At 45.7% G+C, this 16,644-nt stretch overlaps 2 protein-coding genes across 2 annotated transcripts in view; one reads left to right on the top strand and one right to left on the bottom strand.

Annotated features, from left to right (window-relative positions):
- Positions 1-1,425: 1,425 nt before the first annotated feature.
- On the bottom strand, positions 1,426-3,570 carry LOC311054746 (solute carrier family 45 member 4-like; the record flags this gene model as incomplete). Its single annotated transcript, XM_084070751.1, has 1 exon — positions 1,426-3,570. The coding sequence occupies one exon, from the start codon at positions 3,568-3,570 to the stop codon at positions 1,426-1,428; it is 2,145 nt and encodes a 714-aa protein (XP_083926877.1).
- A 763-nt stretch (positions 3,571-4,333) lies between these two features.
- The window catches only part of LOC311054745 (solute carrier family 45 member 4-like), a gene marked incomplete at both ends in the record, with an annotated part of 18,957 nt that continues 6,646 nt past the window's right edge, over positions 4,334-16,644 (top strand). Inside the window, 3 exons of the mRNA XM_084070750.1 lie at positions 4,334-6,385; positions 10,611-10,664; positions 11,446-11,485. Coding sequence (XP_083926876.1) covers positions 4,334-6,385; positions 10,611-10,664; positions 11,446-11,485 — 2,146 coding nt within the window. The remainder of the gene's footprint in view (positions 6,386-10,610; positions 10,665-11,445; positions 11,486-16,644) is intronic.

Raw genomic sequence — 16,644 nt, 5'->3', positions numbered from 1 at the left:
AGAACGTTGACGCAAAAGCCAGGTATAGAGGGCTAATATCGCGCCGCTAAAAAAAACTAACATCCGGGCTTATCCTTTAATAGTCATAAACAGATGGCGCTTCATACAACATAGGTAGCCACCAGCCGACATTCTTGTCAACAATCGATTGTTCTATTTTATCTAATATGCCTATATATAGGCGTTTGCCTCAAAAGCATCAACAAATAATTTATGCTCATCTCCCGATTAAGGATGGAGAGCGTACATTTTCATTGATAACGATCACACAATTTTATACTTTTTCATACAATGGTGTCACACAAGGCAATCAACAAGCTCAACACGTTGCACCACACCTCATTGTGATCTTGCAGATCTGCAATTTTTGGCAACGATAGAGTAAGGAGCGGTCACACATTAATTATGTCCATTGGCGATTTTATAGGGGGGATTGGCCAGCCCATTTCTGATCTATTTGAAAAAAATGTAAACATTTGATTGATTAATTGATTAATTCCAGTTATTTATTGAGTTCTCATACAGATTTGTCATTTGCAGACAAGTGGCATTAATTATAAAAAGGCGTTAATAAGGTGATGGAGGGAGCTCTCTCTCTCTCTTTGAGCTCTGCTCTGCCCTGCAGGAGTTAAAGTTGCAGTTCACACGTCCAAACCTGGTCAGAAATATAAATGTTTGATCAATATGGTCCATGTAAAGTATTTTTCTCACCCTATTTTTCTCAAACTCAAGGAGTTTTATAGCACCTCAAACTTATATTTGCCCTCATTTAGAATTCCAGGAGCCATTAGTTATGCAAGTATGCCACACCTGTAGAAACAACCCCTCATTAATATGCTAATGTGCCATGCCCCTGGAATCAACATACAGAAATCCCCCCTCAAAAGAAAATACCAACAACAAACCCAAAACTAAACCTAAACACAAACATATCTCCCTCACCCACCTGTATCACTATATGGCAAGAGGCATATTAGACTTATTAGAATTATGTCTTATCAGGGCTCAACATTTTTAGATGTGAGACAGAAACACCGCACGGTTCATTGAGCCTGCGACTCGTGCCTGGAACCAAGCCATCCAGGCTCCTGGTGAACCATGACCATAAAACCTTTGATTCTGTGTCAAAAAAACATTTGAATATTTAATTATATGATATACTATATTTAATCAACACCCTTACGGTTTTCAAATATCTTTTGACACGGAATGAAATGTCTGACATTTATTTTCTGGATTTATTTTTTCATACACCCCTACTGTAAACCTGCACCGTTGAAATGCAGCGTGTCTCAAATTGAAAGTTTTTGGCCTCCAGAAACGTTGATGTTAAACGCGTCTACAGAAATCTGCAGTGACAATGTTTCCTATAGCGATTGGGTTGCTCTCTTTTACCCCTTACACTGTGTGTACTGAGGGTCTGGCCTAGCTGTTTGGGTACATAACTAGGAAACAGGCCGTGAGAAAGCCCAGGAACGATCCACCAGAAGCCACCACGGGAATGACACGCACACTCCCCACTGCATCTACCACAGCGCCCAGGGCCAATGCTACCAAGATCTGGCTGATACAGACCTGGCAAGATAAGATGGCACAGTCAATACCAAATCCTCTCCTGGTGTTTTCAGGGCTATGCTGGATGTACTCTTTGATTTCATGGTATTGACCCAGTAAAGCATAAGGACAGTAGGTGATGATCACATCCATGAGACCCATGGTACTGATCATCACCATGGCAACGTAGACATTGGGGAAGATTGCCATGATAGCAGTTCCTATGGTGAATCCCAGGGTTCCCAGGATGTAGATGAATTTGATGCTCAGGTCAAAATTATCCAAATACTTCTGAAGAAGGGCAGAGAACACAGCAGCAGTAGCAGCATAGACCGCTAGTCCCCAACAGCCCATCTGCACGCCTTTGTGGTAGTTCTGGAGCTCAATGGAATTAGTTGGTGCCGTGGGGTCTCCGTGGTAGACAACTTGTCCCATGAAGTCAGTATAAAACAAACCCTTAGCTAGAATAGAGAAATTTGTGATGAGATGACACACACATAACCTCCACAGTTGGCTTGGCATCCTCATCATTGAGAGCCAGAGCAATCGTACAGTGGTGGCCCTTTCTGGTCCCCCCTCCAGGTCTGAGCCCTCAGACGACAGACTCCTCTTCTTCACATGCTGTTGGACATCACATGAGTCATTAAGGATGTGCAAGGAGAGGATTGTCTGATGAGTACCAGACACTGGCTTTCGCAGATGGTAGACCGATGATACCATTCGTCCAGAGTGTGAGGGGACAGGGAGGAAGGAATGTTGTCGGTTGTCCGGGTGTGGGTGTGATGGGAATGAGGTTGACGTGCTTAATGGGAGGTTCTCTTGCTCAGTAGAGTGGGAATCACCAGAAATAGACACAGCCTCTTTGATTCCATTGACAGCCTTACCCTGCTCCAGCAGAGCAAGGATGTCAATGGAGTCAAAGTGATCATCCGTCTTCCCATTCATCTGGTCTTTCATCTGAGGCTCCAGGAGGATTGTGGGCTGCAATTCCACCATCTCAGCAGTAGGGGAAAACGTGTCACAAGGAGGAGGAGGAGGAGGAGGAGGTAGAACAGGGGGAGAATGATGAGGAGAGGAGGAGGCGTAATTGACATGTTTCGTTGATGAGAAAGCCTCCATCTCGTAGTGTGACTCTGCGGATAGGTATTGCGCCTCAGGGAGGAAATTAGGTGAGTCAAGATCAGGATCTATTTGGATGGCTGTGTCTGGTATGGCTAAGGCCAAGTCATTGTTACTCATAACACACTCCACATTAAGGAGGTCCATCTCCAACACAAGATCGACAGGGTTGTATTCATGAGCAAAGTTGTCCTCCTCTCCAATCGGGTCAATGCCATTGGGCTTCATGGATTGGCTGCTGGAATCCCCATCTGCTGTGGCCTCGGCCTGGTGGGAGGGTTTGAGAGGGTGCTCGGGAATACTGAGCATGTGCAGTATAACAGAGATTATGAAGATGATGGCCGTAAAGAGGAATAGGACCTGTTCCTGGGACTTAAATGCACGTCCCAACGCCGTGTCAGTCCAATCTAGACCAGCTAACATATAGCCCACAGCGCCACCTATCCCAGCAGAAAAAGATTGGATATTTAGAGCCATATCTTGCTCCTCAGTATCGGCAACATCTAGAAGGTAAGATATAATTGGTCCCTCAGTTGCATCGGCACAGAAGTCCAGTACCACCACGCCCACCACAGTAAGGACGATGCCGATTGGCTGGCTACCGGGGGTGTCGCCAATAGACAGACCTATCAACGAGCCATTTAGAAACAGTACTACTCCCAGCAGCACACCCACACACAGGGCCAGTATGAAGGGTCTTCTCCTGCCTAATCGTAGAGTGCAGCGATCACTGGCTGAGCCAATCACAGGACTCAAAATCAGACCCAGTACAGGACTTAGGAACCAGGTTAAACTATAGTACTGCTCTGGAAGGCCTATTTGCAGCAGCACTGGTGTTACAAGAGCTCTTTCCATGGCATAGCAGAACTCGCGGCCCAACATCACTGCCCCGTGCATCGCCCATCGATGCAACGGTATTCGCGGTAGTTTCTCCTCATCCTCTTGGAGGGGAGGATGAGGGGCGGATTCCTAGCGAGGGACCTTCTTGTCCACTGCCCCCTGCTCTTCTTCCATAAGTGGGTCTTTTTCTATGGATACCATTCTTCTGTTGTATCGATGGATAAATGGGTATGCTAGTATTTATCACGCAAAGTCCTATGAATACTTGACACACTGTAGTATGTTTAGTAATCAACAGATAATACAGTCGAGAATGACACTGTTAACGTTCCGTGTAGGACCAAAGATCATAGGTTCTCTCTTATGCCATGCCCCTCACAGTGTGTCATGTCCGCTTTTACACGTCATCAAATATGACATCAGACTTCCCCAAATCACAGGCCTGGTGATGACATTATGACGTCATCGACATGATGTGTCAGAAATCCACAGGGAAGCCACGCTGTTATTAGACCCTGCCTTGTTAAAATGTATTGGTATTTCTGCCAGGCCTGTGGAACTCCATATTTGGGGAAGACTGACGTCATATTTGATGATGCGTGAAAGCGCATTTTTTTACGCGTAATTTGTGTGATAAATAGCAGCATACCCATTGATCCATGCATGCAAGAGAGGAATGGTATATGTGGGAAAAGACCCAATTATGGAAGAAGAGCAGGAGACAGTGGACAAGGAGCCCCCTAATCTCCAGAAGGAGAACGGGCCCAAGAAATGACACACACATCCAGCGATGCAGCGAAAACCGCTGCATCGCTGGCTTATGCACGGGGCAGTGGTGTTGGGCCGCGAGTTCTGCTCTGCCATTCAAAGCGCTCTCCTAACACCACTGCTGCTGCAAATAGGCCTTCCAGAGCAGTACTATAGTTTAACCTGGGTCCTCAGTCCTGTACTGGGTCTGATGTTGATTCCTGTGATTGGCTCAGCCAGTGACCGCTGCACACTACGATTAGGTAGGAGAAGACCCTTCATACTGGCTCTGTGTGTGGGTGTGCTGCTGGGAGTAGCACTGTTTCTAAATGGCTCGTTGATAGGTCTGTCTGTTGGCGACACCCCGGGTAGCCAGCCAATCGGCATCGTCCTTACTGTGGTGGGCGCGGTGGTACTGGACTTCTGCACCGACGCATCTGAGGGACCAATTATATCTTACCTTCTAGATGTTGCTGATACTGAGGAGCAAGATATGGCTCTAAATATCCACACTTTTGCCACTGGGATAGGTGGCGCTGTGGGCTATATGTTAGCTGGTCTAGACTGGACTGACACGGCTTTGGGCCGTGCATTTAAGTCCCAGGAACAGGTCCTTTTCCTCTTTACTGCCACCATCTTCATCATCTCTGTTATACTGCACATGTTCAGTATTCCCGAGCGACCTTTCAAACCCCCCCACCAGGCCGAGGCCACAGCAGATGGGGACCCCAACAGCCAATCCTCTTTAAAGCCCAATGGCATTGACAACTTTGCTCTTGAAAACAACCCTGTCAATCTTGTGTTGGAGATGGACTTCCTTAATGTGGAGTGTGTTATGAGTAGCAGTGACTTGACCTTAGCCATACCAGACACAGCCATCCAAATAGATCCTGATCTTGACCTGGACTCACATAATCTCCCTGAAGCACATTACTTTCCCGCAGAGTTACAGTATGAGATGGAGGAGGCCTCCTCTCCTCCTCGTTCTTCCCTGGTTCCACTGCCTCCTCCTTGTGACACTTTCTCCCCTACTGGTGGGATAGTAGAATTGCAGCCCACAATCCTGCTGGAGATGAAAGACCAGATGAATGGCCAGATGGATGACCACTTTGACTCAGTTGAAATCATTGCCCTGTTGGAGCAGGGTAAGGCTGTCAATGGAGTCAAAGAGGTTGTGTCTATTTCTGGTCATTTCCACCCAGTGAGTGGCCACTGCTCTACTGAGCAAGGGAACCTCCCCTTCAGCATGTCACACTCTGGACGAATGGGATCACAGGTGTGCCATATGCGAGGGCCAGCGTCTGGAGCTCCTCGGGCAATCCCCTCCTCCTGCAGCCTTAATAACTCATGTGACTTCCAACAGCATACAGAGAAGAGGAGTCTGTCATCTGAGGGCTCAGACCTGGAGGGGGGACCAGAGAGGGGCACCACTGTACGACTACTCTGGATCTCAATGCTGAAGATGCCAAGCCAACTGTGGAGGTTATGTGTGTGTCATCTCCTCACATGGTTCTCTCATATAGCTCTGGGTGTGTTTTATACTGACTTCATGGGACAAGTTATCTACCACGGAGACCCCACGGCACCAACTAATTCCATTGCGCTCCAGAACTACCACAAAGGAGTGCAGATGGGCTGTTGGGGACTCGTGGTCAATTCTGCTACAGCTGCTGTCTGTGCTGCCCTTCTTCAGAAGTGTTTGGATAATTCTTACCTGAGCATCAAGGTCACCTACATCCTGGGAACCCTGGTATTCACCATAGGAACTGCTGTCATGGCAATCTTCCCCAATGTCTACATTGCCATGGTGATGATCAGTAGCATGGGTCTCATGGACGTGATCATGTCCTACTGTCCTTATGCTTTACTGCTTCAATACCATGAAATCAAAGAGTACATTCAGCATAGCCCTGAAAACACCAGGAGAGGCTTTGGTCTTGACTGTGCCATCTTATCCTGCCAGGCCATGATCAGCCAGATCTTGGTAGCATTGGCCCTGGGTGCTGCGGTAGATGCAGTGGGGAGTGTGCGTGTCATCCCCATGGTGGCTTCTGGTGGATCGTTCCTGGCGTTTCTTGCTGCGTGTTTCCTAGTTATATACCCAAACAGGCAGGCCAGACACTCAGTACACATTGAGGGGTATAAGACAGCAACCCATTTGTCAGAGGAAACATAAGTGTATGTTTCTGCAGAAGTGTTTAACATCAACGGTTAGATTTAGGGTTACGGTAAGGTTTGGTTGAGGCATAGTTTTTTTTTGTTAGGTTAGGGTTTGAAAGTGAATTTGCAGCTTGGAAGATGGTGCTGCAAAAGCAAAGACCATTCTCCACAATAAGTGTCTCCATATGTTCCCCGACTGCATGGCTGCGTGAGGATGAAGCAAGCTGCCTCAATGACCTGCTACGCTGTTGCCCCTGTGTAAGGTACAAAGAAGCCTTATGAGCAACTTACACCCTTGCATATTAATGAACAATTGTTGACCAGCTAAGCTCCTGGCTACATGCTAACATGATAGCTCCCTATGAGAATCGGTTAGCTGCTCGATGGCTAACTTCTATGTTAAGTGAAGGGCCGCCACTTGAACTTTTATTTCTGTTTATACTTTGTGTGGGACTAAGAAAGTCCGGATGTAATATAATATATTAAAAATTCTACATTCACTGCACAAACTATTCTGTTGGAAAATCAGGGGCCATTGTACCACATTTAGTTACATGCTAGAGAAGGCTGCCACCTCAACCTTATTTTAGTTTTTTTTTAATCTCTTTTATCTCGACATATCTAGCGGCTTGTTTGAACTGTTTGTTTCTTTGGTTCATTATTTCATTATGGAACCTTCATGGAATGAACTATGGGGTATTGCTAGCCATGGTTCGGGTATTGCATACTGGGTTAACCACTTAAACCCCAGCATCTGAATTCTCGGGGAAACTCTAGCAGAAAATTGCAGATCTACAAGTTCACAGATATTTAATGTAGAGCGAAAACAGAAAAGTATAGTATAGATCCATGAGGGACCCCGGTCAACCAACTTTGGGGTGACAACCAACTTTGGGGTGACATAGCCTAGAGCATTTATTTTATGTGACATTTAATTTTGTATAGCTGTTTTTATAGGGTAGCCTACCATGTAGGACATAGTTGGAGTATTATACTGTATATCAGCCAATCAGCTTGGCTCTGAAATGGAGCCAAGTTTTTGTTTTATTTCATTGATTTTCATTCTCTACTTTTGTTTATAACTTTTGTTGGGCTATTCAGTTATTGGTATAGCCTACAGCCCAGATTGTTTACTTTATTTAGCAGATTTAGAGTTTAGGTTTTTGGGAGTGCACCACATTGTTTGAGGACATGTTGAATATTAGTCTATATATTATGGGAATGGTACACTTCTACTTAATTTGCGTTGGGCAATGTCTATGATTTAATTTTAAGCTTTCCTTTTTATTTGTTTGTTTATACCTTTACATGGGACATTGGAAGGCGTAACCCAGACTATCCTTTTTATTACTTATAGGCTACACTGAGCAAATTATCCTGTTGGACAATATGGGGCTATTATCAAGTGTGTGTCCTGGGGCCACCACCTGAAATGTATTTCTACTTCTATGTAGCCTATATTTTCACTTTGACGTCAAAAAACGTGATACTATTAGTTAGTATTGCCCATAAATGCCCATGCCCAGTGTAAAACAACTTGAAATTGGCTACGTTATGTCCCACTTGCATCATTGACACCAATTGGGTTTACTTCTCTTGACCACAAGATGGCAGTGTTGACCGTGAAATGTGAATCAGCGTCTTACCGTTCATTCAAATAAGGCTATGAAAAGGTATGTTTTGGGTCTTTTCTTTTTTATCTATGTTATCTCATATCATTCTTAGAGAGTGTTTTGTAGTCATTGGATCAACAATTGAGCCACGTCACGTGGCTATTGGCTAACCATCCGGTTAGTTAGCCTAATTACAGTGGACCAATTAATCTGTGGATGGGTAACAGAATCTCAATAGACCAATCCATAGTCAGTAAGGGCTTTTATTGAAAGACTAGGCCTATTCCATCTATGGCCCAAGTGGGGTGTGAGAGCAATTTGGTGAGTTTATTCATCCATACATCAATTTACAGGTAAAGGGCTAGTGAATTAAACATTGTTATTTAGCTTTAGAAATCAGCTTCAATTATGTGCTGATGTCACTGAAGTGATACCTTACCTCCAAGCATAAGAAACCACCAAACGAATAGGTATTTAACAATAATAATACTAAAAACAAAAATCCAAAATATCAAAACGTTTCAAATACTTTCAAATTTAACAGAAAGAGCTGTTATCACTATTTTTGCTATATTTGCAGGACACCCTCGTGCAAGAAAGAATAAAGTAGGGCTTAAGTGCTTAAATCAAAGCTGATGCGTATGCTGCCTCCAACAATTTGTCACACCAGAGTAGGCCTACATTTATATGATGGGTACATTACACAATAAGAAGAAAATCTAGGCCAAATAAATCTCAGTCTGGATGTGTACATAGTACATTAGCTGCTTCATCAAAACACATCCACCACACATTCTTAACCATGTGAACCCTAGCATCCCTATTCTGGGGATTGGGGAACATTCGACGAAAATAGGCACTCAGCAAAAGTAGCTGATCTACAAGCTCACAAGGATCACAGGCTAGACCCCAGGAGGATAGACAAGCTCAGGATAGATCCCTGTGGGACCCCGGTTAACGAAGTAACTTGCCTAAAATGTCAAATTTTACTCAAATGTCATAAGATTTGTGTGAATACAAAGCTGTTAATGAAGGGGTAGGAGGCAGTTGGTAGCGCTGTCGCCTCACAGCTAGAAGGTCAGTGCCCATCAGTGCCCATACCCTCGGTGAGGTTGGCGAAAGGGCCTTTCTGTGTGGAGTTTGTATATGTTCTCCCTGTGTCCCCTAGGGTAGGTACCCTCACAAAAAACGTGCAGTAATCCTGGTCTCTATACTGCCTCCCCCTGGTCAGCCGGGGCGCCTGATGGAGGGGAAAGGAACTGGTTGGAATAATGTGTTCCTTCCATGCGCTACGTCTTACCGGGGAAACTCCCCCCTGTCAGGTGATAAGAAGCGACCTGTTCACTCCACATGCATTGAAGGAAGCATGAGCTCAGTTCGAGGCTCTCCCTAGGCTGGCAGAGGGAGAGTAGCGCTCATACAGCTTAGGCAATTGGCACTGTGTGAAAAAATGGGTTACAAAAATTGTGGGATAAAAACGTTTTTTTTTTTAATGTTCATTGAGATTGTTGGATTTGTTTTGAATTTATTTAGTATTTTTACCTTTTATTGTGGCTTCTTTTCTCGTATGATGTTCGAAACACATAAAAAGAAAGTGTTCAAGTGTTTAAGACTGACGTAAACTTGTATACTTATAAATCAAGCATTCCATGACACGTGACAAAACAGGAAAGAACCAAGAAAAGTATGGAAGGATCTCACTGGAAGTACTATGAGAGATCTGTGTCATAAACATCTGCAACGACCGAGGTAATATTCAACTAATGAGGACAATGCCTGTCTTGTCTCCTTTACACCGGCCAACAACCCCCGCACACACAGCCAACACTCCCCATCTCCCCACCCCATTTCGGTTGCCCAGCACTCCATGAACCTTATGAGTAATAACTTTCTTTGAGTCACTCAGACTGCTGTGCAGTGGTCTAGTGGCCATGCCAATGTGTGCTCGGTGACTTTGTCTTAAATCTCTCCGTGTCTGTCTGTCTGTCTGTCTGTCTGTCTGTCTGTCTGTCTGTCTGTCTGTCTGTCTGTCTTACTTTCATTCTCTCATCTATCTTTTTTCTTTTGTGCAACCTCCGACGAGGTTCCTGTTTCAAAAGCGAGTCAGAAAGAATAATTAAAAAAGCTCTGCTGTGAGTTCCCTCAGAAAGGGAGTGAATGATGGAAAAAAGGGGTTTGCTTATTTGCAAACATGCACAGACACACACACACACACACATGCATGACCGTTTGCACACACACACACACACACACACACACACACACACACACACACACACACACACACACACACACACACACACACACACACACACACACACACACACACACACACACACACAGATCAAATGGTGAGCTGAGGTCCCCCCCTTAGGGCATGAACATGGATTAATGCGCTCGGTGCGATTATTTCATTTATAACTGTCCTGGACCTTTTCAGATAAGACCATTTTTCAGGTTGCCATCCATTAGCACCTTTAGACTGCATCCATTAGGCTGCCAAGCACACAGAGCTCCATTTAAAGGGCCAGCACCTTCCTTGTTCTGCTTGCAATGTGAGGCACTTGTTCTACACAGGTGTCAGGGCTGTCGAGCTGCAACCAGAACCTGACCGACTCCCAGAGGACCAAGGTGGGAAGCCTTTAATTAATGATTAAGACGAGACGCCGGTGTGACACCACTAATTCCACAGCGCGTAGGGAGGAGCCATGTTTTCACTGTGACAAGAGAGGAATCAGGTGACTTCAAATCATGACTCATTCCATACTACAAAACTGCATTGTCTTTACTGTAACGGTTTCAACAGCATCAGCACAATTCCAGTGCCGTTTCTGCTACAGCACAGTATATGAGGATGTCCTTGAGCAGGCTGGGGGTTAATAAAACCAGGACCGTTTAACTAGTACCCCACCACATGCTCCCCCGAAAATGTCCTCTCTTCCTTCTCCCATGGCCCTTGTGGGACCCTCCCGCCGGCCCCTCTAAAACCAGCAGAGGAAGACGCTCTGTGAGACACGCGGTAAATGTAAATGTAAAATGGCTGCCTTGGCTGGGAATCGCCTTCCTCAGCAGCTTGGTGTGCGTTGACCCCATTAATCCAGGTGTTCATTCATCTACAGGACGACCCTCCCACAGGCCGTTAAAGGCTCACCCCGCTGCGTTCGCCCGGCCCAGCTCGGGCCCAATCCGTTCCATTCGCACTCCACCCACTGTAATAGGGGCTGCCAATGAGCTAAGTACGGAGCAGTCATATAAATGAGCCTTGGTAAATGTCAGGCCTTTTAATACCAAGTTGTAATGCCACATTTGTTTTGTGGCCTGTCATTTGTTTTTAGCGCAAGCCAAACTTGTTAAACCCTGTCTCCCCCCGTCCCCCTCGTCTCCCTCCCCCCTTTTCCGCCTGTTTCTCCAGGGAAGAGAAGAGAAGACAGAACTTTGGTCACGCAGCGAGAGTAGGTGGCATTATTTAATGGCGGATTGCAGTTCTCGCGACGCCTGATTGGGATATCGACTGCGATGCATCAGCTCTGGAGGACAAATGGCGTGTAAATGAGTAAGCAATAAAATGAGTTATTCACTGATTAACTGACAGACTGGTGGACACGGTGCTCTCAGCCGTGTGTACAGTCAATGGAGGCAGACAGACAGACAGACAGACAGACAGAGCTTTAAAGGACAGCAGCACTCATGTTAACGTCATTGTCTGCTCACTGGCTCCGACAGGAGGGCTAATATGTCGCCTCACATTCTGCCATTCTGACAAAGGCCTGTCTCTTTCATATAAAAAAGAATGACCACATGAATTACAATGACAGGTGTGTGTGCGTGTGTGTGTGTGTGAGTGTGAGTGTGCGTCCGAACATGCTCATATGAACAGTGTGAATGAGTGTGTGTGTGTGTGTGTGTGTGTGTGTGTGTGGTGGGGGGGGGGGGTGCGTGTGTGTTCACGCATGGGTGCATGCATGTGAGTCTGCGTGTGTGTGTGTGTGCTGCTTCTGTGTTTGTGCTTATAGCTAGCACGTTCATGTGTGTCTGCATGGAAGAGCGTGTGTGTGTGTGTGTGTGTGTGTGTGTGTGTGTGTGTGTGTGTGTGTGTGCCAGCGCACATGTTCCAGTGTGTGCATCATCTCCAGGTTTATATACGAGCGGTGCCATGCAGTAAGAGCTGAACATACCCCCACGCTGCAACTCTCCTCCCTCGCTTTTTACTGCATTCCCACACGCAGGCCACTGTAAAAGGGAGTGATTTACACACAAGTGAATAAATACTCTGTGGTCCAGTGATGCTGTCGGTGTGTGCTTGCTTATATACCAAGGATTCTCAACCTTTCTCATTTCACGGACCCCCCAGTTTGATGTGCATTAGGCCTCAGACCCCCACTTGATACCTTTGGTTTTTTTTTATCCCCGAGGCCCAAATCTACACTGTAAAATCCAGTGGTGGAAAAAGTACTCAAATGTTTTTTACTTAAGTAAAAGTATCAATACTGCAATGTAGAAACACTCTGTTACCAAGTAAAAGTCCGGAATTCAAGACTTCTTGAGTAAAAGTACAAAAGTATTGGTACCAAAATGTGCTAAAAGTACCAAAGGTAGAAAGTACTCATTATGCAGAATGTCCCATTTCACAAGCTTTCAAATGTTATAAAATGCATAAAAATCTTTACGAAGTAACTAGTAACTAAAGTTTTAAATTTTGCCTCTGAGATGTAGTAGAGTAGAAGAAAAAGTACTGAAAATTGGAAATACTCCAGTAAAGTAAAAATACCCCAAAATTGTACTTAAGTACAGTACTTAAGTAAATGTACTTAGTTACACCACTGGTAAAATCCTTTGTTTATTTAACTCTGGGCTTGTTCAAAAGCAAATGGAGTGGACCCTTGTACACTTGTACACAGAGTTAAGGACCTGTCACGGTCCATTTGTACCCATGGTGGTCCCCAGACCCAACATTGAGAACCAGTGTGCAGTAACTACGACACACTGACTTATTTATTTGTCTCAAAGGTTCAAATCAGTCTTCATGATTTTAGGGGATAAACAATGACCTCATGAACAGATACACAATTAGTGCAATATCAATTACTGTATATACCGATATATATATATCGGTTTGGAAGGCCAATTGAAACACTTTAAACTGCACTTTGGTTTTGTAGTGCAGTATACCCATGCTGCTTCCAAAGCTTTGCTCTGTCCCAGGCTCCCTTTTAAGAGGGTCAGAGGGACACGTTTGTTTAGTGTCCCCTCTGGAACAAGAGCGAGAAAGGAAATATCTAAGAAAGAAAAGGGGAAATGTCTGCAACAGTGAAAAGAGAAACGTCACGTGTTGACACTCCTTGAACTCTAAATTGGGATCATTACTCTATGTGTGGGAATCCAAGATTGATTACAACCTTTTTAATACCATGCTTGTTTTTGGTGGATTATATAGCAGTGCATACACAAACAACTACATACACATACACATATTATATATATAATATATATATATATATGTGTGTGTGTATATATATATACACACACACACACACACACACACACACACACACACACACACACACACACACACACACACACACATTTACATACATAACTCAGACAAAACCATAAACAAACTCGATACACCCATATATAGGCATAGGTTGTCCAGATCCCGCCGATCTGACTGATATGCCCATAAATGGGCATGCCAATATGGGCATATACTGATGACATCAAGGATCTCCATATATGGGCATGAAAGGGACAAGGACTGGCAGATACAGGGATCGTCATATATGGGCATAAAATGGACACAGGTAGACAGACAGACACAGAGATCTCCATATATGGATACAAAAGGCACAGACGGGTACAACGTGTACTCTGTCAAATCCTTTCACACTTTGATTCAGACATTGGTCGGATCGGCGGCCCGAACTCTAGATGTGAGGGCCGTGTAGCGGCCCGAACCTCTAGTACATGCATATTCACAGATGCAGAACCTAAATGCATCTGTCCTAAATGCGTTTCACATTCACACGACTCGTGGCTCAACTGAGAGACTCAACGTTTACAAGATCACCCTGCAGCACAGCGAGGCTTTAGCTAGGGTGATTTTTAGCACTGTAGCCTATTAGCAGTGAGAGCTAATAAAACTAGCTAGAGGAGGGTGTGGTTATTAGGAGAGCAGTTAGGGTGAGGGGGGGAGGGGAGGGGCGAGAAAGAAAGAAAGAGCCTTCTCATCATGTGTAGTGTGAGCTCAGCCAAGCTGTATATCCTGCATCTGTCTCCATAAGCCCTGAGCACTTTGGTCTTCATGTATAAGCACAAAGAGAGATGCCTGCTGTCCTTGCAGGCACACAAACACATAGACCTTCCCCTTAAAAAGGCTACCGTGGCTTGTCTGACAAATTGGACACATGTTTGTTTATAGGAGACATTTCTCTTCAACAACTGGGTCTTCCCTGTGCATCCCCTGCTGCTTCTCATTCAAAGGTCTCCTCCCCCCTGCATCACTGTGGGTAGATTGTTTACAGCAGGAAGTGCTTGGCATCCACTCACTTGGCACCGCGAGACAGTGACTTGGCTGGTGCCGGGAGCCCGACATCATTCACAGTCACCAGTGCCCGCTTCAGTCTAATTCATGCGCTATTGGGATCCATTCTTACCGGGAATGAAGAGCATTTTGTTGATTATTCCGTCTGTTTTTGATTACATCCTGGCCGGCCTCGGAAAGCCAGAGGACGATCGCGAGCCATCACTTGTAGATGGGTTAATAGGGCCCAGGCTGGGGTTTCAGGCCGGGGTTCAAAACAGTAGGTCGAGGTTTGTGCGTGTGCACGTGCGTGCGCGTGTCTGCGTGCGTGTGCGCACGTGAAATTGCCTACACAGTATGTGTGCTCGTTTATTTTCCTTCAAAGAAGCTGTCATCAGACGTTTAATCCGTGCCATGGCTGTTTGGCCAGGCCAGCCGTTGTTGTTTGCCCAGCTGTGATGTAAGAGGGAAAGGATATTGATGTCTTTGAGGTGCAAACAGAATTTGTGCCCTTTGACCCTAGGCATGGAGGCCGCATGGTCGGAATAGTGTCAGCTCCTGCGTAAGTATTGCAATTGCTCTTTTGGCTGAAGTGCTAAGCCTGGTGGGGCCCTTTGTGCTGTGTAAGTTTGTGTTTCCTTGGGCATGCAACCACCTGTCAACAAGGAGCGCAAGTGTTTGTGCGCGGCTGCATGCGTGCATGCGCGTGTGTCTGTGCTAAGACTGGTTTATACATCGTCGTATGACAGTGTTGCGTGACGGAAACGGCCGATCTACAAGCTCACTGAGCGTCATGGATGCGACACGTAGTGAGCTGCCAAGTGCACCACACTGCTGTATGATGGACTGTAAATTAAGCATTGTGTGTGTGTGTGTGTGTGTGTGTGTGTGTGTGTGTGTGTGTGCGCGTGTGCGTGTGCGTGTGCGTGTGCGTGTGAGTACACATGCGCACGCAAGAAGAAACTGAACACTATGGTGCTAAAGGACCGTAACCCATATTTTAAAGTCATACTAAACCCCCATTTTGATACCGCATAAAGTGCTTGTCATTGAACATTCGATCCATTTTCGTCTCCCCTACAAAGGAGCTTTTTAGACAGTGTAATATTCCAAAAGGCCGGTGCATGGGTGTATTAGTGCGCGAGCGCGTGCGAGTTTCCCCAAGGGGCTACGCGATCCTATTACATTATCCAGTGCACATCAAAGGGTTAAGAGCCGTGCGCCTCTGTAGTCATTAAGCCCTCTCTGAGCCACAGTAAATCAACGCTGTGTCTGCAACAGCTGCTCCGATCACCTATTAAAACTTCCATAATGTGCCGTGTGTACAGAGTGCTCCCTGTAAGTCGACACCGGCCAATAGACCTCTGATAAAGGCCATCTTGAGGCCCCCGTCTCGTTCTGCGGTCGGGGTACCGAGGGAAAGTGGAGCCGAGGGTGGGGAGATGATGGAAAAGGCTTGTCATTAAGGACAACTGCCTTTAAGCCCGGTCTTGTACTAGCCCGGCATGCCGCGCCCCGCCCCGGAAATAGCCGATCTACAAGCTCACAGCGCGCTGTGAGCTTGTAGATCGGCTAATTTCGGGGCGAACGACAACGTCATACGATGGATTATGCCGTAAATTAAGCATTAGGCTTTTGAGACCACGGCTGGCTGGAAGACAGACCCTGTACAGAATGATGTATTTATAATCGTCGAGGCACCAGACTGCCTGATCCTTATCATGCCTTCAGCCCAGCTGGTTGCACTTTTTAAATCTTAATGCATTCAAGGCCGGGGGTTTCCTGGGCAAATGCCTATTTGCAGCAATCAAGATATGAGTTTCTACTCTATGTGATGGAAGCCGGCGTAATGTGTTCAGCCAGGGTTAAGGAACTCATCTGGCCTCATATCCGCTCATAATACTTAAGTGGATCCCACACCATCATCAACTACATCTACCTGCAATAAAAATGGATCTACTCTCTACACTGCAAAGTCCCAGCGTCCTAACTCTGAGTTAAAACTAACACTCGGGTATTGATTTGGTACTCGTAGCCAGCCAGTGGTGGAAGAAGCACTCTGAATACCACCATGTGGAAGTACCACGGTTA

This window comes from Gymnoscopelus microlampas, assembly GCF_963454915.1.
Source record: "Gymnoscopelus microlampas genome assembly, chromosome: 11".
Classification (NCBI taxonomy): Eukaryota; Metazoa; Chordata; class Actinopteri; order Myctophiformes; family Myctophidae; genus Gymnoscopelus; species Gymnoscopelus microlampas.
This window is presented reverse-complemented; position numbering and strand designations above follow the sequence as displayed.